General features: G+C 35.5%; 1 protein-coding gene across 12 annotated transcripts in view; it reads right to left on the bottom strand.

Annotated features, from left to right (window-relative positions):
* The window catches only part of NEK1 (NIMA related kinase 1), a 47,052-nt gene that overhangs the window by 12,571 nt on the left and 11,263 nt on the right, over positions 1 to 23,218 (bottom strand). For 6 of the 12 annotated variants that reach the window (XM_051790153.1, XM_051790155.1, XM_051790156.1 and 3 more), the window contains 15 exons: positions 21,538 to 21,598; positions 20,270 to 20,427; positions 17,903 to 17,962; positions 17,715 to 17,762; positions 17,551 to 17,622; positions 14,493 to 14,671; positions 14,279 to 14,410; positions 10,857 to 10,959; positions 7,806 to 7,889; positions 7,183 to 7,266; positions 4,207 to 4,284; positions 3,078 to 3,173; positions 2,394 to 2,567; positions 924 to 989; positions 604 to 838 (listed from right to left, as the gene is read on the bottom strand). In XM_051790153.1, coding sequence (XP_051646113.1) covers positions 604 to 838; positions 924 to 989; positions 2,394 to 2,567; positions 3,078 to 3,173; positions 4,207 to 4,284; positions 7,183 to 7,266; positions 7,806 to 7,889; positions 10,857 to 10,959; positions 14,279 to 14,410; positions 14,493 to 14,671; positions 17,551 to 17,622; positions 17,715 to 17,762; positions 17,903 to 17,962; positions 20,270 to 20,427; positions 21,538 to 21,598 — 1,630 coding nt within the window. The remainder of the gene's footprint in view (positions 1 to 603; positions 839 to 923; positions 990 to 2,393; positions 2,568 to 3,077; positions 3,174 to 4,206; positions 4,285 to 7,182; positions 7,267 to 7,805; positions 7,890 to 10,856; positions 10,960 to 14,278; positions 14,411 to 14,492; positions 14,672 to 17,550; positions 17,623 to 17,714; positions 17,763 to 17,902; positions 17,963 to 20,269; positions 20,428 to 21,537; positions 21,599 to 23,218) is intronic. The other 6 variants (XM_051790159.1, XM_051790158.1, XM_051790160.1 and 3 more) reach the window with 6 other exon arrangements.

The following is a 23,218-nucleotide window of genomic DNA, read 5'->3' as shown; positions in this document are numbered from 1 at the left end:
TAGTTCTGTAAAACTACTATGCAATGAAGTAAGTCTGTCACATGCACTTCTACCACGTGAAACAGACTCTTAGTAAGACATACAGAAACCAGGAAACAGGTCTTCCACCCAAAAGATCAGAGAAAGCAGACAGAAAATTTAAAAAGGCAGTCTTGATTTAAAAAAGGAAAAAGCTAAGAAGGGCATGATAGAAGTAACGTTTATAAATTTAGAAATTTTTTTTTAATTCTACTGATAACATAAAAGGATGTTCAAGTTAAATAACAAACTTTCATGTATCTTAAATGCTTTTTATTTTTTCTGTTAAATTAGTACCTATTTAAAAGACACTTAAAAAGAAAGCTCAAAGTAACCATGCATTTAATTAGATAACTGTTGAAATTATGAAATTATTTATTGAATCTCCTGCAAGCCATTTAAGTACTCAGCCTGTGCCTTATTCCTTATCCAAGGGAATATACAACCACCAACTTTTTAGAAGCAGATGACATGTAACTAATAACAAGATGATACTAATAAAGACTACTTGCTTTATAAAAACAAACACTACACATGGCAAACTGATTTAATAGTACCATGGTGACAAAAAAAAAAAGTACTTACACTCTGTTCCAGAGAGAGAATCTTCCATTGATAACTGAGCTAGAGGAACTACCAACTCAGGTGCCCCAGATTCCCATTTTTTGCGATCTCCTAGAAGTGGCTGGTCACCTTCTTGTTGTTCCTTACCATCTTCAGACCCAGCTGATTCAGATACCTTTTTGCACTCCTTTTGTCCTTTCTCATCTTCTTGGGCTTTAAGATTTTGATTTAATCTTCTCAGTATTTCTCGTTTATTCTGAAATAAGGGGCAACATAGGTCACATAAAATAATGCCACTCTTAAAAGGAAAACTAAATGAAACTGAATACAATTTGACATACTTGCATTGCAAAATCTGGCTTTTTTATTTCCTCCTCAGATTCCTGGACAGCAGTTACATGTTCATCCTTGAAGTCCAAGAAGCATGAAACACAAAGTAGAAGAATATGTCAGAAAAAAATTATCTTGAGAATACTAATAAACATAATAGTGAAAAATCACCTTGAAAACCTTTCCATTGACAAGTGCAGATAGACTGAAAGAGAACGTATGATTACTCAGTTCTTAGGCAGCTTTCCATAAGGGTATTTTCCATCTTTGAACTGTTCACTATCTGAAAGTGATGAGCAAATGAATCACTCAGTTGAAACAGCAAGTGAGAGTTCAGAGTACGAAAAACAGAGACAGAGCTAGGTAAGACCTCTACAGCAAATCACTGTCAAATTCCTATGCTAGAAATAAGTAATTCTATAGGAGAACCAAAAAAGCATGGAGTCAAGGAGCACCTGTGAAGAAAAACAGAAGGGAAAAGAAACAACTTAAGTGATATGTAAAATAAACAAACTACAAATTGAAGAGAAAAATGCAGAATTTATAATCTTTGTGTACAAGGCTTGTATTCTCCATTTCTGATTGCTCTGTGTGCTAATTTTTAGTCTGTTATAGTCACTGTCATGCATTACTGTAAGACAAACTGTCCACATGGAAAAAATATGCTAATGATTTAAGTATTTGTCAAAACATAATTTATTTTTCCAGCTATCAACTGACATCTTTCAGCATATTACATTTTGTATACATTCTTTAGCACTAAGTTTCACTGTATTTCCATAGTCATAGTCTTCAGGGTTGTATACCACACTACACTGAAATCTAGAAATAGCTTAGGTAAAAACACAAAAGCTAGCATGCAAATTAACAGAGACTGTAATAAAATTCTAAATTGTACAAGGTTACACTCAGTTCATAATTGTAACTCAGGGTAATTGAGGTAAACATATAAGCATTTACAGTATCAGAACAAAGAGCATGGAAAATAAAAATTAGGATACTCTTTTAGACACAAAGAGGCAACACGGACAGATTCAACTATCTTAAGCTCTATCTTCCTGTTATTGAAAACAATCATTAATATTGCATAGTCCTATCATCCAAAATTTATTTGCTCACTTCTGCCAAATCACAAACTCCTTAACTCCTCTCTTCGAGAGGCTGATAAAAATTATAGAAGTTGATGTCTTCTTCCACTAATGACTGCCTTGATCAAAATGGAAATTGCAGCCTAGGGTTCATCATAAGCTATTTTATTCAAAACATGAATTTCAGTTCCAGTGTAAAGATGTATTTCAACAGCTTCCAAGCTCTAGTTTCTTTTAATATTTTTTCCTTTTTTTTTCTTTTCCATAACTAGAAGCAAAAAAAGTCCTTAACAATTTTTTCTACCTAACCTACACATTTTTTCCAAAACTTCTTTTTTCAATCCGTATTTGCTTTCTCTCTTTTAATTTCACCCTCTTAGCAAAAGTACCTACCACACCCACTTCCTTCAAAGCATAAGTCATGGAGATGACAGGTGCACCAGGCCTCACTGGAAGTTGTGGCTTAGGAAGAGCTGCTCCAGGCTCTTGTAGCCCATTCACAGGACTGTCTTCTGTAGCTTCCACATGAAAAGGCACATTAGGATTCTTGACCCCTTTTGCAATCAGCTGTATAGATTCAATTAAAAAAATTTAAATCAACAAATTAACTTCAAGACTTTGCACATTAAACACAGTATTACCAATTAGGCTGAAGTAATCCTTACAGAAGTACAATAATGCCACACATTTTCATACAGAAGACAACTGCCAACTGCACATGTGAACTACTATCAGTTTATCAGCTTCACATGCTGCTTTTTCCAGTCATAATATTACTAGTTAGACTTGTCACTCTGCAGCATACAGAAGTAAACCAAGATAAAATACACTTTGGTAAGTAACAGACCATTAATAAAGTACTTGAGGTGATCCTAAAAATTCTTAGTTTGATGTTCTTAAATTCTTCATGGAAGCATACCCTAAGATTCGGCTTCTGAATTCTGCCTGATACAAGATACTCTTTTCAGTTTCAGAAGACTGATTATCTCATCTTGCAAAATCACAGCACAGGATTTTAGTTGTAAGAAGACATGGCCCTAAATACTATGACTGATGTAACAGGATTAACTTCCTTACATGTTCTTCCCAGGCTCTTTTCTCTCTTTCATAAGCTTCCTTTCTCTTTCGCTCTAACTGTTCCTTCAGAACTGCTGCTCGAGCATTTGCTTGGGCCTACAGTAAACAAGTAAAAAAATTACCAACTTAAAATCATTAGCAACCTATTTCATGGAATATTTTAAAAAGAAACATTCTTGCATTACTTATCTTCCTTTCTCTCACTTACTACTATATAGACTGTGAAAGGAGGACTCCTTTCTGACAAAATCACCTCACAAGTACAACAACTGATCTTTTATACTGAAATAATGGCAACTCCTCCAAATTTAATTAGAGTTCTTGATTTGCATGGTTGTATTTTCAGCGTACATAGCTATCTTAAACAGAGTAATGTAAAATTAGAGTCTCTATTCAAAATTAGCTTTGAAGCCAAATGCATTAATCACAAATTATTAAACATGCAGTTTAAATTTTACCAACTTACTCAAACACAAAAAGCTTCAGTTGCTGTTTCACCTCCAGTTTTTGGGTTAGGCATAAGATTAGCTTGTTTTTACATTGCTCTTTGCAGATGATGGGGGAAAAAATCATAACATAGGTAAGAGTAATACTTGCTATGTACAGAATGGTAGAAATAGTTATTGATATAAGAACACCACATGGAATAAAGTTACAAACACTGGATTTCTGTGAAATGGTTTTAAATGTACTTCATCACAGGGTTATATAGCTCACCTTCCAATCCACATGTAGGCCATATAAAGAGTCTTGCCTTCCATTATTCTTTAAGTAAAATAAAGTTGTTGTTTCTTAGGGTACATCTTTCTTTCCCTTTCAGTCTCCAAATGCTATTTTAGTTCTACCAAATTGCCTTTAGGACTAAAGATATCCTAGAGATAAATCTCAAAGGCAGGGATAGGGAAAATCCTTGACTTACAAGGATAGACTATGCTATGTCTCAGCATATTTTAAAATTACTGAGATAAAACAGTTGAACAGAGTTTTTTTCTCAATATAGTTTAGAAAAGCCCATCTTGTAGTGGATATATAACAAACTATTGACAGCAAAATGAAATGTAAGAAAATTCACGAGATCCAAAACAAATTTGAAAACAGTAACTTCCACCTCCTCACGTTCCTCAATTACCTTCTGCGTTTCTATCTTTTTGCGTTTCAGTTCTGCTTCCTCACTTGATTCTTGTCCATCAGAACTGGTAGCTTCATTCTGCAAAGTAAGAGTCCTCAGAAAATTACCACAGTTCATGTATTTAAGAGCTGAGTGATGTGACTACTCAGATCATTTAAATTGACTGTATGACTAACATGGGTCATAATTTCACTAGGGATCTCCTCACTTAAATGCAATGTCTATTCGGATAGAACTTTGTCTTTCAGATTGGTGGGGTTTTATCTATTTGTTTGGTTTTGGGGGAGAATTGGTAATGTGCTTCTTCTTGCAAGGAAAGTGATCTAACAGTGCTGGGCTCTCACCTGCCACCCCTCGTCACTCTTGCATGTTCTGCAGGTGAGGTATCCAAGAAAGGTTTGATGCTCTAGCATTTCAGTTGTGTTCACTGTATGTGCTTAAAAAAACCATGGAATGGGTGAGGGGAGGAAATGGTAACAAGTCAGAATATGTAAGGTCTACCTCTGAAATCTGTTTCCAATCTCTCTTACTTCTTTCAATGGCCTCCGCATATTCCTATTTAGAGACTGTTAGTCTGACAGTACCATGCAACAAGGTTCTGATAGGAGCTTTTTATTGTTCATGACCAACTTGTGCAGACTTTTTAATTAAAATAAACTTACTTAGAAAGCCTAATGTGACAAAACAAAACAAGAATTTTAGGTAATTTTTTAAGTGAAAATTGAAAAACTAAGATCATGCCCACATCGGTTTCAGACAGATAACAGAAAAGAAAGATGACTGGAAAGAACACTGGAGACAGAAAAAGTCATGAAAATAATTTGGCACTCTTCATAGGCAAAGGAATGAATATTCATGTATTGTATATAAAATAAGATTATATACAGTAGCAGCAATTGATATAAAATTGTCAATCAACAATAGGAAATAAACATATCTGCGACAAGATTTGGTCTGAGATGATGTTACTCTAGAAGTGAGCCTCCCCATTGAAGTTTGCATCCACAGGTCATCAAGAAAAAACCAGCCTACTAAACTTGGTCTCTGAATGCTGAAAATGAGTTTATGCCTCTTTCCTGGAAAGATATTAAGCTGTTCTCTGTTCCTTCGTAGCTAGCATACCTCCTGGGTCATACACCTTCCCCAGGTAGGATACAGCTACCAGGAAATGAAGTTAGGTTCCTGATAGGTTTAATAAGCCATACAGGAACATCAGGAATGTCATGGTCACAGTAACAGTACTTCTGTTTGATTTTCCTAGCACAAGCTGATTTGGCCTCCAGACAAAGAGCTTTCTGGAGAGTACCTTTACTGCTGCAGTTAACCACACTGAAAGTGGAGTGTGAGTGCTCTTGATTTTGAGAGGAAGTGTTGCAGCTGCTTGGTGAAAAAACTGAAATAACAGTACAGTAATGGCTCCATACTGGTAACATTTTAGCACTGTCCTTGGTATTCTAAGAGTACTCATGATCATGACAGTGTAAGATTTTGTAGGGCTGTGCATGGAGACCACTAATCCCACTGCAGCAGTTTCGAAGCTTGTCCAAAACAGCAGAGCAGCCACAGAGTGAATTAGCACTAAATGCAATTAACATAGCATGGGCTTCTGGTGCTCAGTGTTTTAATGTGAGTCAGAGCTAGTGATGAACGTCACTGACCAGCTCCTACAGTGACTTCGTAGACTTACAAGACACTGATTTTCCTCATGCTCCTTAAGACATAGGAGAACAGTCCTCTGCCAGACACAGAATCTAGCACACCTTACTAAAACTCGCATAGTCTTCTTAGGTAGAAACATACATAACTTCTTGTCTTGGATCATTCATTTTAGATATAGAGGGGCATAGGTTCCTCTTTAATGTGCTAAAGAAGTTTTTGTACTTCAATCAAAAGACTGAATTTGCTTCTCTTGTGTCTCACCAGTGAGATGCAATCAAGGTTAAAGAAAATAAAACAATTCAAAAGTCATTAATAGGGAAAAAAAATACAGTATTTTAGCATAACAAAAAAAATTCCAAATCAAAATCTACAGCAACATGGAACTCTCTTTAGCTACAATCCAAAGAAACTGAGTGGCACTGAGAATGCTCATCTTGTATGTCTACTCACTATACATAAGATGCATGAAAGCACTTAATACAGGAGCTTAAAGTGGATGGGTGGGGCAGGAATGTTCATCTAGTTTTAAATCACACTGTATGATGTGAATATATAAGCAGGTAATCACTTGAGGAAGCCTAAACACTCTATTAAGTCAAATGGACAGGAAGGGGAAAAACAAACAGGAATACAAGATCACACAGTAGGTTAATGAAAAGATGGAAACAAACTCCGGACCATTTTTACTACACAGATTGCCTCTCAAATGAAACTTTTTTTAAAACAAATACATGGATTGCTTCCAAGTGTGCCTTGGATTATTCATTTGACATCTTAATAAGTTTTTGTTCTGAATCTACTTTATGAACATATTATTTTGGTTTTCTTTTATAACGAATATATTTTTGAAAACTGATGTTTGAAAAAAATCATATTAATTAAACCGAGCTCATGTCAGAAATTTCTAACTTTAATAAACAACTACAGAATGTATGAAAAGCATCGCTTCATACTTATTCTGTGTGAGCACTGTTAAAAAGTGAATTCTGGAGAAGATCCTATAAACAAAAGCAAATAAATGTGCTAGTGCTTGAGAAATTTATATACAAAATTCAGAAATTCAGATGCAAACTTATGCTGCCTTGTTTTTAAGACATTGATAGTTAACAGGCACTGAAGCTGCACTCTTAGCACTGAAATAATAAACAGATTTTGCATATTCTGGATGAGATGAAAAGAACTAACTGTGGAACAATTAAATGTCTAAAATATATGTCTATATATAAAACTGCTTAGAACAGAAGTCTTCCTGCAGGGAAAAAAGAATACATCCCATTGCCAACTTTCATAAGTAATTCAGATTATTTTCCAACCAACCTTCTCTCCACGAAGTTTTGCTCTAATCTGTTGACGTTCATTAAAGTTTTGTAGCCGGATCTGTCTCAATCTTGCCAAGTATTCCTAAGGCAAAGAAATGAAGTAAGTTTCAGCTATACGGAAACTATCTCCAGTATGGTTAACTTAAAACACATCAGATTCCACAAAAAAATAAGATGAGTAAACCAACCCCCACTACTGCTATCACCATATTAGCATTTACTAATCTCCAGAAAAAACTCTCATGTAAGGAAAATAAAGAAAATCAGAATGTATGCTTCCCTGTATTAACATGTCGCTACATTTTATCATTGAAGGCTAGGAAAGGTTGTATTTGTCACAACTTGATTAAGATAAAACAGTCACATCTATATGTACGCATATTCAAGAACCTTTCTGAGACAGACTAATGCAAACAACTATTATTTTGATTGTTTAAAAAACCAAAATAATCAAACACACCCAAACTTCAGAACTTTATACAGTAAATTACTTTCTAGGAATTTAGAAAGCCCTTTAATTTTGTTTCACAGATGGAACCATGCAGGGAAACTGGGCACAGTGAGGGTCAAAATATTGCTATTTGTGTGATGAGCAAAGTGGCAAACATGCGGCAAGCATACCTCTTCCTCCTTGTTTCTGGATTTCCTTCCTCTTGCAGAAACAGGCCTGCCTCCATAGGTATCTGCCACGTTTTGCAGTGTACCCTGTTTGCCATTTAATGGTATCAAATTTAAGGTGGCTGGGGCAGTGAAATTATCTGCTTTATCCAATAACTGTTCACTTATAAGAAACCAAATCCATGAACGATCTGCAGATGTTCTGGAGTTAACTGATAATGCCTTTTCATTTACATGACACATATGACAGCATTAACTAAAAATCCTGAGTAGCCAAAGAGAGAGACTAGAGCTTTCAGAATATAGTTACCTTCCCCCGCAATTCTGATCTTCCCATGCTATGTTAGAAAACCTAAATTGTGATGTGCATGAGTTTTTCTGTGTCTGGATTATACACATAAAAATGGTGGCACAGGGTTGGGATTTCTGCCACTGTTGAGACAAGCCTAAAATAAAGAGTGGAATCTTTATATGTTCTTAGATGAAGTTTTTTTCAGAATTATGCTTTTTTTAAAAAACATATTACGAGTTCCAAACTCGAAAATCTAATAAAGCACTTAAATACACCCATTACATCTAACAAGCTGTGTTGAATGCCTAGTACACATGCAGTGTGTATAGTCTTGGTTCACGTGATGTACTCTGCAACCTGTCACCCAAAGATTTCAACCTTTAAGGAAGTTCTATACAAAACAGTACAAGAATCATTTAACTCCAGGTTTCCTGCTTGGATTAACATCAAAAATACCTGAGTTATTTTGTTCATTATATGCCATAAACCAAAAATCCTTGAGTTGCTAGCTCAACATACAATAAAGACAGTAAGAATACACGTGATAGATCTTCTGCCTATAAAATGCCAGGGCTTTAGCTTTCTCTAGCTTAAATGTAGAGAACCATAGGAAAGTAAATACTCCAGTTAAGTTATTGATAGGGAGAACTGAATCCAAATGAATCAACAGCTCAAGGAAACAGCACATGTACTACTTTGGTTAAGTGACCGGGGGATCAGATAACAAATCAAAGGAACCATCTTGTGGATAAGAAGTTCCTATACATTCATGAGGGCTCCATGCATGCTGCTTTCAGTTTAAGCATTAAGTCATACAAAACAGAAAGGAATATTTTTCATATTCACCTTTTCAGAAAATATTTATTTTTATTTTTAACTTTTTAATGCATGTTCTTGAGCTTTGCAAAAGCTTACTGGCACTACTCAAGGAATTTCCTTGTTCTTTGTTCTATTTTCATTACTAATGGAGATTTATATCACTGCTCTTGGACAAGAAAGAGACTGGAAGCAAGATTTTTGAGAACTGATTTTCTTTCTGTAGATTGTTAATTTTTACTCATCTGCCTACATTAATATTTTCAAAGATCAGGACGCATGTTTTGCAATGCCACACAGCTACAGTGAAGTAGCAAATTAGGTCAGCAGCTGTCTTACAAAAGAGATGTCTGAAAGCATCATCAACTCAACTACTGAATCAAGCTTTAGACTCTCAGTTGAAAATTAAAATTGACAGCAGTTATATTTAAACAGAAGCTGGGTAAATCAGTGCCACTCATTTGCCTTACAAGTCTTTATACGACAAAAGGCTGCCTATCAGCTGATGATTTCTCCTCTCAGATCAACATCGTCCAAACAACAGTCCCATCCCTATATGAGAAAAACTGCCAGCTAATCAAATTATTTTCCTGCACAAATAGAAGGAAGCTGCTGAGAACTTCTACCTTCAAGGGTGAGTCCAGTGCATGGATTTGGTACCTTGGCTTGAAGTTGTCAGTCTTAAACATCTGGGAGTTACTTTTTTAACTGTTCAGTAACCTCTCAGTTTTACTACAGGAGCCATCTAAGAATAAAATGTTTGGGCTCAATTGAACTCACTAGAGAAAACTGAGAAAAGTTAACCTGAATACTTGGGTATCCTGCACTAACTGATCACATTTATATCAATGCCATTGAAGTCAAGCACAAAATGGAAGCAGGTATTACTAAGGACTTGTCCAAGAAAAAACAGTCTTAACAAGAATTATTCATTTTTTCAAAATTATTTATTGGCCTTTAAGGTTTTAAAAATAGAATCATAGTTTTAGAGAGGAAGATTCCTAATTTAAAACATATATACTAATCTAAGGATACTTCACCATCAAAGCAGTGAATCAAAGTCTCTAAGAATTGTTTACTGTAAGTGAAATAATCTCTGACATTCAGACCTGGCTGTAAATCGTAACCTGATTATCAGGTATAACTCAGGAGATGCTTTTATATATATATATAATATATATAAAAATCTGCAGTTGTCTCATCTCACTGCAACTTCAGAACACTCAGCTTAATTTCAGCAGCTGACAGAGATATTGTCACTAGATTGTACATGAATAGTGTAGAAAAGCATTCAAAACAAAAAACTCTCCATGTTATGAAAACACAAAGTTCAACCACACAAAGTCCTAGTGCAGATGAATCATTTCCAATATATGTTTTAAACTTCCAAAAGGAATACTGAATTTAGAACAATAAGCATAAAGAACATCTTGTGACACTATCTACTACTTAATCCCTGAAGAAGGAAGGTTTTATAAAGGCCAACGTTGACAAATATGGATGACTTTATAACACCTTTTCAATCAGCAGAATGTATTCTCCTAAAATACACTACTTTGTCTGATCAGTAGCTGTATCAGTTTAATTAAACTTCATTTTACATTCAAGCTACTGTGTAACACATGAAGTTTAATTTTAACGAAGAGTCTAAAGCTATGAACAGAAAAAATGTAAATGAAGTTAGACACATGCAAACAAAGGTATTTTCCTCTGCTTATAAGTTTACAGTAATGAGAAATGTATTGCACAATTATTTTACTATTTGCACAAATTTACAATTGCACAAAACGTTTTACTAAAATTAGCAACAAAATGCAGAAAACTTACCTCCCATTCTCCTCTTTTTAATACTTAAAGAAATTATTTAGTCAGCATTTCATGGTTATGATGCTACTTCAAAGACTCGTAAAGCATGCTAATATACATAGGAAGACCAGATTTCATACCATGTGTCCCTGAGCTCTGGCTTTGTTCTCCATGGCTTCTCTCTTTCGTTGCCAGAATTCTTCGACTTGCTTTGCTCTATCTGTAGCTATCCATCCTTTTTGCCTGAGTAATTTCAACACAGCAAGATGAAAGTGTCTGAAATATGACACTCTGAACACACCCCCAATTTATTCTATCTAGAACACACACAGGAAAAAAAAGCAACTTTCTACGAGAAAGGCATCTTCAAAAAATGCCTTTCATTGGCCGAAATACAAGTCAGACTGCCACACAATGGAGTGTTGGTAAGTTAGAAGAACAACTATAAAAAATAAAACCAAGCCACTGTTTTCCTTCAAAATACTTGTCATCAAAACAAAAATGAACATCAAAACGTAATCTTGGTGTGTTTAATTCTGAAAGTGCCTCAGCTTGTTTCATTATTGTTATAATTCGTGAAAAAGAAGACTCCTTCAAGATTTCCCTTCAGACATGAGCAAGAACTCACACACGAGCCAATCAGGAAGGTAAATAGTGCAACAGCCTTTCAAGATTGTCCTATGTTTGGAGTAAGAGCTTTTACCACTTAGATAATTAGTATGGTGCTACTATTCTCAGTGTTCTGGCAACTCCCTTTGGGGAATCTTGGGAGATCTTTCATTTGCTTTCAAAGGTAGGAATTTTCCTACCTTAGAATCAGCCATAACAAGAAGGTTGGTTTTTGACAAGTTCCACCCCAGGTCAGGGACCTGCTTGGGTAGACAAGGTGGCTGTGTTTAAGTTACCATAACTGAGCATCCAGCAAGTCTATGAGTACATGCATAATATCGTTTTGTAAAGAAACCAGTTTCTGACAAATTGGTTAGAAGTGGACTCAGAGGAAGTTTTGTATTAAAAAAAAAAAAAACAACACTGAGAAATGGTGTAAAATATTCTAACAAATGGTAAAATGATGTGGCCTTTCTGAGGTTCCCCTGGGCTCCTTTAAGTGAGGAGTATTGGGCGTTCAGAAACAGGCAGGAACTTGGAATAAACCAAGAGCAACAATACATCAGGCTGAGTCAGTTAAAGAAAGAGAAGTTTTGCAATACAGGAAGCTATTGCTACTCATTCATAAATTAATTATACATTAATTAAAATCCTTGCATTTTAATTTTTCTTCCCCCTACCCCCAAGTAACAAGGAAATGAAAATTCGTCCATGTGCTACAATTCACTAAAAGGAAGACAGAGATAAAACTACTTTAATACAATAAAGCAAATACTGCAGCTGCTCTGAAAAGGCAAGACAATCCACACAGGTGTTACTGATAAAGAATCAAACAATTGACAATCTTTGTATACACATACCTGACTCACTATAAGATATTCACTTGAGCTTTTAATTATGTATGAACTCAGTTGGTGGATAGTGAAATCTGTCCAAAATCCTGTCATGCAGCAGAAGTTTGTCACACAGCATGAAGCTTAGAGTGTTGGAGGAGAGGTGCTTCCCAAGCAAAACCAAACAAAGCCAAACCTATTTCTCTCAAACCAAATTCACAGGAAAAACTTATTTCAACTACATTTTATGATGTTTTTTCCCACTCTAAAGCTGTGTGACTTGTTTCACTAAACATTTAACCTAGAAGCTGCACTTCTGTCCAAAAGACAATTTTTAATGATTGTTGATGCTGAATATACTTAGCTTTACGTTAGTGGTAGTGTAATCAGAAAGACTGCAACTTGAAGATTTCTCAACTTCTTTAATATATGCTCTAAATTACCTCTCTTTAACATAGTTATTATTTAAATTCTTCATTTGAGCTAAACATCATGAATATTTATTTTGCATCCAGCTGAAAGAATAAAGTGTAGGACAGAAATACTGCTAGACTAGCTATCATAATAGAATTGCTTCTAGATAATAAAATACAAATTCTTAACACATTTAAAATGTTAAGAAACAGCATCTCAATTTAAGGCTAAAGGTAATCCAGTTTATAAACAGAAAAAAAAACAATCTCTCTCTGTTCTGAAATTTCTACACAGTATTTTCATTGAGTGCTTCCAAATTCATGTATTTAAGAAATACTGAATTGGTTTCTCTTTCTGATCGACATGTTATTCATAATTTGCAGCCCTCTGCTATAGTTTCTCTTGATTTTAATACATTTTGAAAAGTTTACCTGGGTGTAAACAAGTATCATTTAATATTGTCAAATGTACAAGGTAAACTGTTTCCTAACCTAGACAAGATTTGGGGATTGTGCATTTGTGAAAAGTATTGAGAATAAATAGAGGAGTATGGAAATACATATATTTAATTTACATTAAATTAAATTACATTACATTAAAATACAGCTGGTAAAATACACCTTCCAGTATTAGGTTGTGCCAGGAAGAATTTTAATTAGCTTAAATTACTATAGAGAAAATAAAATATACCTCGTAGCTTTCAAAATTGTACCATCAGTGTTAAACATGTTATGTTATTGCTGCAAATTTTAAAATAGTAAAGAATCTGTATAAGCAAATATATATTATATTAGAACATAAAACTGAATAAAATTAGTTAGAAGAACAAACATTTTCTTTGGTCCTTTCCTTCTCCTCACATTAACTCCACGTATTTCTTCCTCCATGGCATGGCTCTGCGGAGGTTCAAATAATGCAGGAGAAAATTTGTCCTTCTAGGAAGTTTAGTTAGTAATGCTCACGTACTGAACTTACAGAAAAACAATATTCTCCCATTCACTGGTCACAACTGCAAACACAGTTCTTTGGGCAATATTAACAGATATAAAGGAGAGCAAAGAAGTTTTGAAAAGGTATTTGAAAGAGTGAAATCATCAAAAAAAAAAAATCAATACTTGTTTACAATCCTTTCATAGATAAAAATACTCAGTTTAGAGTAATTAGAATTAGATATTCTAATTTGATATCAGAATATCGAATTATAACCATTGTAACATCTGGCATTCACATCGCAATGAAGAAAGCTCCTAGAAGTTTTCCACTGATCGGTAAACAAGAGGTAACAATTCTGCGAGCATTCTAGACACTTTCCTATGCTACAGTGTCAAACTCTCGGGTGAAGAGAAGGCAGGGAGAGTGAGATGACAGCAGAAGGAAGCATCTTGTCAGGTAATGCAAAAAGCGGAACTATGAAAAAAGCAAAGGAGGAGGCTTATGTTGTTATCTGCAACCACATTAAGCCAAGAATTTTGTCTGAAATCTAGTTTAGCTACGTTTTCTTAGTAAACCATTTTTTCCACTATTGTAGAAGCCAAGGTCTCCATTGGTTCTAAAAGAGTTGTGGTCTGTGAGGGACTAACACACAAACAGACAGCAAATTACCAATGGATAAAAGTGATTTTGAGACATGTCCAACTACTAAATGAAACCAGACAGAACAAAAATCTAACATGTAAGGACAGATTTATGGATTAGCATAGTCCAACCTGTTTGCACTGGCTTGTTTAGACACCTCCTTCAATCTTTTCACTTTTTTCCTAACTGCACCAAGATCAGGTAAATGGTGATGACCTGCAGGTCCCCTAGGAACTCCTGGACGTGTTCCAGGTGGAATTCCTCTGTAGATAAATATGTACAGTGACTTTCATTACTTTCATCTAAAGCAGACCACATGTAACTTCTAATGGAAGGTAGCCATACCTTTCAAGAACTTCTCGGTCTTGTAGTTTTGCCCTCAATTTGGCTTCCCTCTCTTCAGCTACTCTAACGTTTTCCTTTTGCTGTTGCATCTGGTCAAAAATAGCGTGATAGTGTTCATAGTGTCCTCTGGAAGACACAGGCAAAGGACCAACACCACCTCCGCCAACATAATACGGTGCCTGGAAACCAAAAAGGGTAGGGGGAAATCTCAAATAGTGTTTTGAAGAAGCCCTTCCAATTTTCACTTCTTGAGCAGAATAACAGCATTAACATATTCTGCAGCAATTCTGAATTGGTCCTAGTTTTAACCCAGCCATGCCCCTATTTTAACGAACTACAAGATAGATGAATTAAAAGCTTATTTTTCTGTTAGCAGTCCAGAATAAAACACCATTTAACTTTCCTCTAATAACAGTCTAGTTAAACATGAGGCATCTGTCACACATTTTGGAAGCCACTGATAACAAATCCATTGAAATGTAAACAGAGATAATTTTACATGGCAAAAATCAAACTTTCAGCACAAAAAGCAATACAATAGCAACTGAAGTAGATTTATTTAAGAGTCCCCTTGCTACCAACCTATAATGTGAATTCATCACCAAAATTAAGATGCTTCCCTACTAAAGCTCAGATCATGAGAATATCTACCACAAGCTATTGCTTTATGTGAATTATCCCTGTCATTCTCAAAGAATTAGAATTCCTGCAGAATCTTTGTGTGAAAATAATGAAAAAAATAACATTTCAAGCAGCTGTGTAGAGTAGTAGCCAAGGATGGATGCAGAAAATGTGAAAGGCAAAACAAGGTTAAGGTTGTCAGCACATGCATAAAAATGTTCCCTTTACACCTGGTAGAAGCAATCAAATAGCCCATGGTAGTGAATCTACGGAATTTGTTTTAACAATAGAGTCAATCTTCCTTCCAGAGTGCTCTGAATTATTTTAAATAAATTCAAACAGGTGAATGCAGATATGACAGGTTTAATATTGCCTATTTAGAAGTTCTTGAAGAGACTATATCTGACAATGGAATTAATCTCAAATTCTGAGTTTCAGTTGCTCAATGCCCATCAACAGCTTCCCATAATCCAGATGACAAAGTACTAAATCAAGGATTTATCCAGGCATTCAAATATGTAGGTATACTGTTCATCTGAATAAAAATAACTAGACAAGATTACAGTTTCTGCAAATAGAAGGAGAAGTCTTCCTTTAGATACTATTCAAGATTTCACCTATCAGAGTTAGTTTTCAAAATCTAAAGAAATACTATGATCAATATCTGGGCAAATGCTATGAAGCAGGTGCTCATCAGCAGTCTGCAGAACAGTTCCAGCCCCCACTAAAACCACAAACCCAAAGCCAAATCCTTGTCACCTCTTTCCCTACTTGCCCTCGGAAACAGGTGCCAGTAACCAAACCAAAAAGATAACAGGACAGAATCATGCAGTGCATGACCCTGCTGTGCCTTCATAAGATGCTATTTGGCTTGTGTCACTGGAAAGTTTGAGCCATGCTATTCAACAGTATTATCAGGGAGTTGCTGGATACACTGCCCTCATGCTGGAGAAAGGAAAAGGATAATTAACTCAAGAATAACAGAATATGGAAACCTGGAGTGACGGTAAACAGTAAGATTTGTACTAAACAAACTTCTCCAATTTGGAGAAGACATTTCAATTATTTTTTCTGCCTGTCTGCCATGTTTTCCACCAGAGGCACTTAGTGAAAACAGGCACAGGCGCTGGACCTCAGTTTCCCTTGGTAACTGAGAATACTGATAACATGCAGCTGTAGCTATAATAGAACACTTTGTATGTTTGCAGTAAAACTCTTAAAGTTTATCAGAAATATTGTGTTCAGGAATATATGCATCTCTCATCCAAACATGATGATGAATGCATATTGTGTTGTATGGAAGCTTGTATCGGCGCCTGCCAGTTTGATCTTGTGAGAGAGAGAAGAACTGCATAAGGACCAAACTATATTTTTTGATTTTTTTTCATTAAATCAGCACCCAGTAGTTTTGAAAGTCTGGTATGCCTAAATTTGCTTTTTTGTTTAAGCTTTATATGATGTGTGGCACACATCCAAAGACGATGTCTATTTGGAAGTGAAATATTTAATAAGCAGTTACTAAAACTTGGTCAGTGTTTGTATATTCCTCATTTCTGTACAAGGAACAGTAATAAAACCTCTCTTCACTTTGACTATACTGCTCAGTCAGAGCTTGCTTACAAAAACCCTACTAAACATGTTTATAGTGAGTATTTTTGTAAGACTCACTACACCACCACAATGAATAGCAGTGTTTCAGTCCACTTTTTATTGTCAGATAGCTTTAGACTACAGCACTACTCAAATTCCTGCATTGGCTCTGTCTGATGAAAGTAGCCAGACCTTTGTATTAACCTAATTTCATGAGACTACTTCCCAAGACAGTTATGTTTCCATGAGATTATGACACACACAAATACGCAAAAAGCAGCTGTCATAGGAATCAAATTAAATTATGCAGGACATGAATGGCTGAACAGTGCACTGCATTCAGAAAAAAATTAGATCTATTCAGGATTTTTTTTATCCCCCCTCCAAACATCTTACCAATATATGTAAACATTTATGTTGCCAAATAACAAGGAATGCTTAGGAGCAGGTGTTTAATAATGTGAAAGAGGTCCATTATTATATAATGAGAACCTGGAAACAAAAAAATTCAAGAACAAACTCGAATGTGAAAGAAGCTGTTCATGCATAGATTCAGCAAAGGAAAAGGAGCAAAAGCAGGTGTGGCAATAAAAAAGTGGTGCATGGAAACCATTACTGGCAGAAGGAGAAGAGATTCAGAAATTTAGTAAGCATTAAAAATGAAAATTGCACATAACCTCCAAAAGGCCAGGGGAGGAACTGTTAAAGTTTCTCTTAAATTATCTATAGATTATTAATGGGCAAGAGTTATCCTCCAAGAGCAGATCTTTCTGAAAAGACAAGACCATGCCAGATAATCAAAGGTGGGGGAAACAGACTACACCACATTTCTGCATCTGCTGCCAACCTTAACACCACTTCCACCTGAACCAAGCACATTCCTCCATCCTTGTTCCCTGGCTCTGTTTATTCGTTCCATCTGAAGGAGAAAACAATACAGGAAAACAAAATTCAAGGAACCACTAAATAAAAATTGAACTTCACTATTAACACATTTTAAACATATTTTACCCTTTCTTTTTCCAATCTTCTCGTTTCATCTGCCTTCAGTAAACTGATCTGAAATACGTAAGGATTAAACGTGTTTAGTAACTGGGAAATCAAACTACTACATATTCTTACACAACACACCACACCACAAGGTATTTCATTAAAATTACTATAGGGGAATAACGAAAAGTCTCAAGAATCTCGTCTACCTGCTCTCTCTGGCGTCTTTCTTTTTCAGGCAATTCTAACCTTTTCTTTTTTGAAGGTTCCTGAAAAATAAGCATATAATTTGGTATTTATTACTGAGCCATTACTCTGTCAAGTCTCTGTCAAGATGGGTTATTGCTCCAATAGCAGGTCTATATCCATGAAGATTAAAAAGAAAATAAAGATCACTGCTATATGTTTGAGAAAAAAGATAAGGAGGAAAGGTTTGAAGGTTGTATTTTGTCATTCTTGCTTTGGACTTAGATTTTGCTTAGTTTGAAAATTAACAGATGATTTTATGATACCTCAAACATTTTACTCCTTTCTTCTAGGAGCTGGAAAGGTCTGCATAAAAGGTGAAACTTCAAATTAGACAGCATGATGCAAGAATGAGAGAAAAATTCTAATCAGAAAAAAAATCTTAAACCCACAACTGAGTGTACACAAAATGGGGCTTAAAATACTTGCTTATTCAAGAGGTTTTAAGTAAAAAGCACTGCTAGGAACTAGGGGTAAATGCTATTGTACTTGTTCATCCTGTACTAAAAGTTCTGTCTCAAAAGCAGAAGGCAATAATTTTTAAATCTGTTTTCTCTTAATTTTTCTTCTCTGGTGGTATCACTCTGCATTACAACCTTTTCTTAGTAAGTCTTTGAGGGTGCCTGGATATTAAGAGTCTCTTATTTGGAGAAAAGATGTGTTAGGTTATCCTAGGGCTCTTTTGCTTGGTTCTTCACTTGGTTCTGACTAACCAAAGTTCCTGTTACATGTGGAACATGAGAACACAGCCACCACTGAATACCTGCTGAAGCAGAAGCTACACTTAAAAGCATGCAGCTTACTCCAATCTTCTCAAAAATGCGATGGTTACTTTTAAAGCTTTTGTTTCTTCTGACCATACTAGAACGCAGAAAGCTTCACAGTATTTTCTCTTGACAACCTACAATCCTGTCAAATGAGTATTTTAAAATCAAGAATGGTGGAAGTCAGAAACCTTCAGAGACTTGTAATATTGTAATGTTAATGTAAGACTACTAAACAAAAGAGATGATTGTTACATGCTCCTTTAAAAAGCCAGTTGACAGTTGCAAGCTCAGAACACCCTGGAACAACAAAGAGAATAAAATTTATATTACACTGTAGCCATTGTTTCTATGCTACATTTTATCCCTTATTACCAGGTTCAATTCGCACAAAGACTATATCTTAAAATTGCAGTGTTACTGACTCTACATGCAGGAAGAGTAGATACTTCCTCAGTCTCTTCCCTGCCATTTTAGGTCTCTAGGCAAGATGGATTGGGGTTGGCTGGTGAAACCGATTATAAAGAGCAGCAGATGGTTGTGCAACCACATCTTCAAACATATAAACCTCGTGATCTCATAAGGACGCACAAGAAGTCTGTGCCTTCCTGTCCTCTTGCTTGCAAATGTGCATCACAAGCCAACAAGGCTTGTGTGATCAATGAGCTTTTCTCTAAACCTCTCATAACTTTTGAGCCTCACAGATAATTTGTATCTCAAGGATAATTTTCTATCCAACTATCAAATTTAACAGATGGATAGAGATCTTAGTATTATGTTCCCTGAAGTGCCACGGGGAAAAGGAAAAAAAACCCAAACAAACCCCACAACAATATTACTTATTCAGAAGAAAATTTGAATTAGTTCTCCTTTGTTGAAATAGGAACTTCTTGTTTGCTAGTTGTTTGGCACGTGCATATAGTTCAATATTAGCTGTAACAAACATCTCCTGGCAATGTAGTAATTAAAGGAATAAAGAGAGAGAGAATAAAAGTTTTATATTGTAAGGAATACAGAGAAGACAACTGAAGGAAAGATCGAAAGTACTGTATGAAGGTATACAGAAGACTATTTCTCATCAGCTCATGGAATTAAATCCAGGAAACACCTCTTCCAATTACACAGTTTCTCTGGCTGACAAAACTTTGTAAAATAGCTAAAAAAAGTTTTAATGTTTTGAAAACTTGAGATTATTTTTGAATAAGGAAGAAAGATGCACAGATTCTTATCCAGAGTCAATAATTTTGGTATGTCTGACAGACTTACAATATTTCTAAGAGTGGTTAACACCAACAAAGCAAATGAAAACATGCAAATGTAATTCAGCAGTGAATTTAAAACCCAAACCTAAGGTAGCAGTCTACAGAAATCATCATATTAAAATCAACTAAACAACAAAAAGATCAATAATGAAGCAAGCCAAGCATTTAAGCTATTAATGCTACTTTCTCTGCAGCTGCATGTGTCCACATACCAAGACATTTTGAAAAAGAAGGCATAGAATTTTTTTAGCATTTAAATAAGGTATGAACAAAATAGTTCAATTTAACTAACTTAGTTTCTTACCTGTCTAGACTTAGTCAATGGCTTCTTCTCATTAGGCTTTTTAGGTGCACCACAAGACTTCCTGATAGTTAAAGGCACTCCATATTTTGCAGCAGGTTTGGTAATTTTTTGAGCTGGTGCAACTGAAGTCAGTGTTTGTTCTTGACCTGGTCTTTTAGCTGAAAAGAAAAAAAAACAAAACACCGCAACAACAAAACCTGTTTTACAGCTATCCAGGCTGGCCAGTGTGCCCTATTTCCCTCTCCAAAGGTCTCAGAGCAGCATAACTGGAGAAAAAAGGGTGAACTGTTAATACTTCATTCACATGAGCTGATGCATAACACCCAGCTGTCCAAAACACCTTGTCTGGTGAACTGAATTGGAAAACTGAAGTTTATTTCAGCTGCCATGCTTTATGATACAGTTGTCACTCACACACAGAAAAGTTTTCCTAATGGAATGGAGAGATAGGCCTGTCTCCACTAACAACACTGAACTGAAACCTGCAACACTACTGTCAGCAGCAAATGAGTTCTGGAAGAGCTTTAATGGCTTCCAGGGATATTGTTTTCCCTGCAGAGTTCCTGAAAATATGCCAGTATTGTGGATTTGATTCTGTGTTATCAGGGCTCTCTTACTACAGAATAGCAGGACAGCAAAACTATCATAAGACACCAGAGCACTTACCACAGCTTCAAGTAATTACAAGGAAATAAAATAATTGGGAAGGAAATCTAGGGAAAAAAATGGGTCAACTATTGCAGGAAAATGAAGTACGGTAAGATCATCTTGACAAAACTAACCACGATCTACTTTGCTACCAGTAGCAGAAATTCTACTGAATTGGACTGAAGTCAGGGCCTTATCTTAGAACCTCTAACAAAACCGCCCATATTTTTTGCAAGAAATGGTACTTCTCATTAGCCATTTGTCATTACTAAGGGGTAAAAATAAGGCACATGATCACAACATAAATTATTTCCAGTATTTGCAGTCTACATTGTCTCCTGAAATTTTGGAAGTGTAGCATACTGCAAGAGGAAAGAGTACACTTCAAATTTTACAGGACCATAGTTTGTATTTGCATCATTTGTACTCTACATACATCCAGCTGCTGAGGGGAGGAGGGTAAATTGCTTCCTCTCTCTTTTTTCCTGAAAATTCTACAATCAGGTGTAAGAGCACACAACAAAAACAAACAAAAAAACAAACAAATAAAAAAGTAAAAGAACAAAGCTACACACTGTCTTGCCAGAGCTGAAGGCAAAGCACTTTACAGATCCACTTACCTGGTGCAGCATGTGGTCCAAACTTCTGGAAAATTTTGTGGTTGAATTCTTCTGCAATAAGCTAAACAAAAAGTTGAAGAGTTAGCCATCAGCATTTATGACTGAAGCTAGAAAGAACATATTTTCAGAGAAGTTTGCCATTCTCAGTAAGCATCTAACTAGAAGTATTTACCAAAACTTAAATGAATACTCAACTTCGTGTTCAATTTTCAACTTTATGTATTCTACTTAGTATCACTAATATGAATATGAGGCTGGACTCAGTATTTGCAAGCATTTTTGGCATAATTACTCAAATAATTTAAAAAAGCAACTCAGTCTGACTTCTGGGTGACAAATGTTATCTCATTTACAAACTAGCTAAGAATCTAGAAGAAAGTTAATGTGAGCATTAACATAGCTTTATGCATAATTTATTTTAGATTTCTGCCTAGATGCCACAGTTAAATTTCTCATACAGCTTGTGTCAAGTGTTCGCAGCTTTCAACTTTCACTGTCCTTTTCAAGATGGGAAGATGAATACATATGTGGGTATCTACAAAAAACATATATGGCATGCTGTCTGGCATATCGAATTAGCATAATAAAATATGGAAAACAGCCTTACTGGAGTGAAAAATCTGAGTCTAGACAAAGAACATTCAAACATTAATAGGCCGTCATTTTAAATACTGCAGGTGGTTCTGAACCCAACACCTCAAGAACCACATAGTAGAAATGAAAAAGATTAAAGGAAGAGCAGCAAGAGTAAGTGCAAAGTGTCAGTTAAGGAACAGTTTTTATAGATTCTTGAACTATCTAGATTACTTTGACTTGTTTAGAGACTACCAGTCAGTTACAATGGATGTTGAGGAGTTAAAACCTCAAAACCAAACCAAAACAAGAACCCATGTGCAGAACTTACGACTCCGCACATGATGGCAGAAAAAGTTTTTAACCTGTACAGTCTGGCATCAAAGATTCTGTAAGCAAGAAGTCACACATGAGAACAGTTTCCTACTAATGGTATTTCATTGATCTTAAAGCTTTTATTTGAGTGGTAAGCTGTAACATCTGAAGCATGATGTTTCCATGATTACACAGTTACTGACAGAAAAGAAACTTGACTCTTCAGTACCTTCCAAAGAGCCCCTCCTTTTTAAAAACAACTATGCTAATTTAGATTCACTCTTTACTGCAACTTAGTAACTATGAAGATTACAAAAGAATTTACATAAAACTGGAAGACTGATTTCCTAACATATAAGAGTAGGGTTTCAGCAATAGTTGCAACACGTTGAAGATGTCACCTACGAAATAACTCTTAAGCTTAGACTAAGTAAAACAGAGGACAACAGCATTAGCCATGGATGATACTGAAAGAAAATAAGTATTACAGCTGTGTCAGAGAATACACTGACATTGTCACAGAACGTAATGACCACCTCCAGCTGAATATGTAAAAGGTGCTTTCTGTGTGATTTGGGGGTTTTTTGTGGGTTTTTGTGGTGTGGGGTTTTTTTGTTGTTGTTTTTTGGTGGGGGTTTTTTGTGGGTTTTTTTTGTTTGGTTTTTGGTGTTTTGTTTGGTTGGTTTTTGTTTTTTGTTTGTTTGTTGTTGCTTTTAAGACTGGATAGCACCTCTAAGTCAAACATGTCAAAGATACAGGTGGAAATATTGTGCACAAGTATTCATACTCTATC

The sequence above is a fragment of the Manacus candei genome, unplaced genomic scaffold, assembly GCF_025592945.1.
Source record: "Manacus candei isolate 608988 ecotype Guabito, Panama unplaced genomic scaffold, ASM2559294v1 h1tg000028l, whole genome shotgun sequence".
NCBI lineage: Eukaryota > Metazoa > Chordata > Aves > Passeriformes > Pipridae > Manacus > Manacus candei.
The sequence above is the reverse complement of the archived record's forward strand: the minus strand, read 5'-3'. Positions and strand labels throughout refer to the sequence as shown.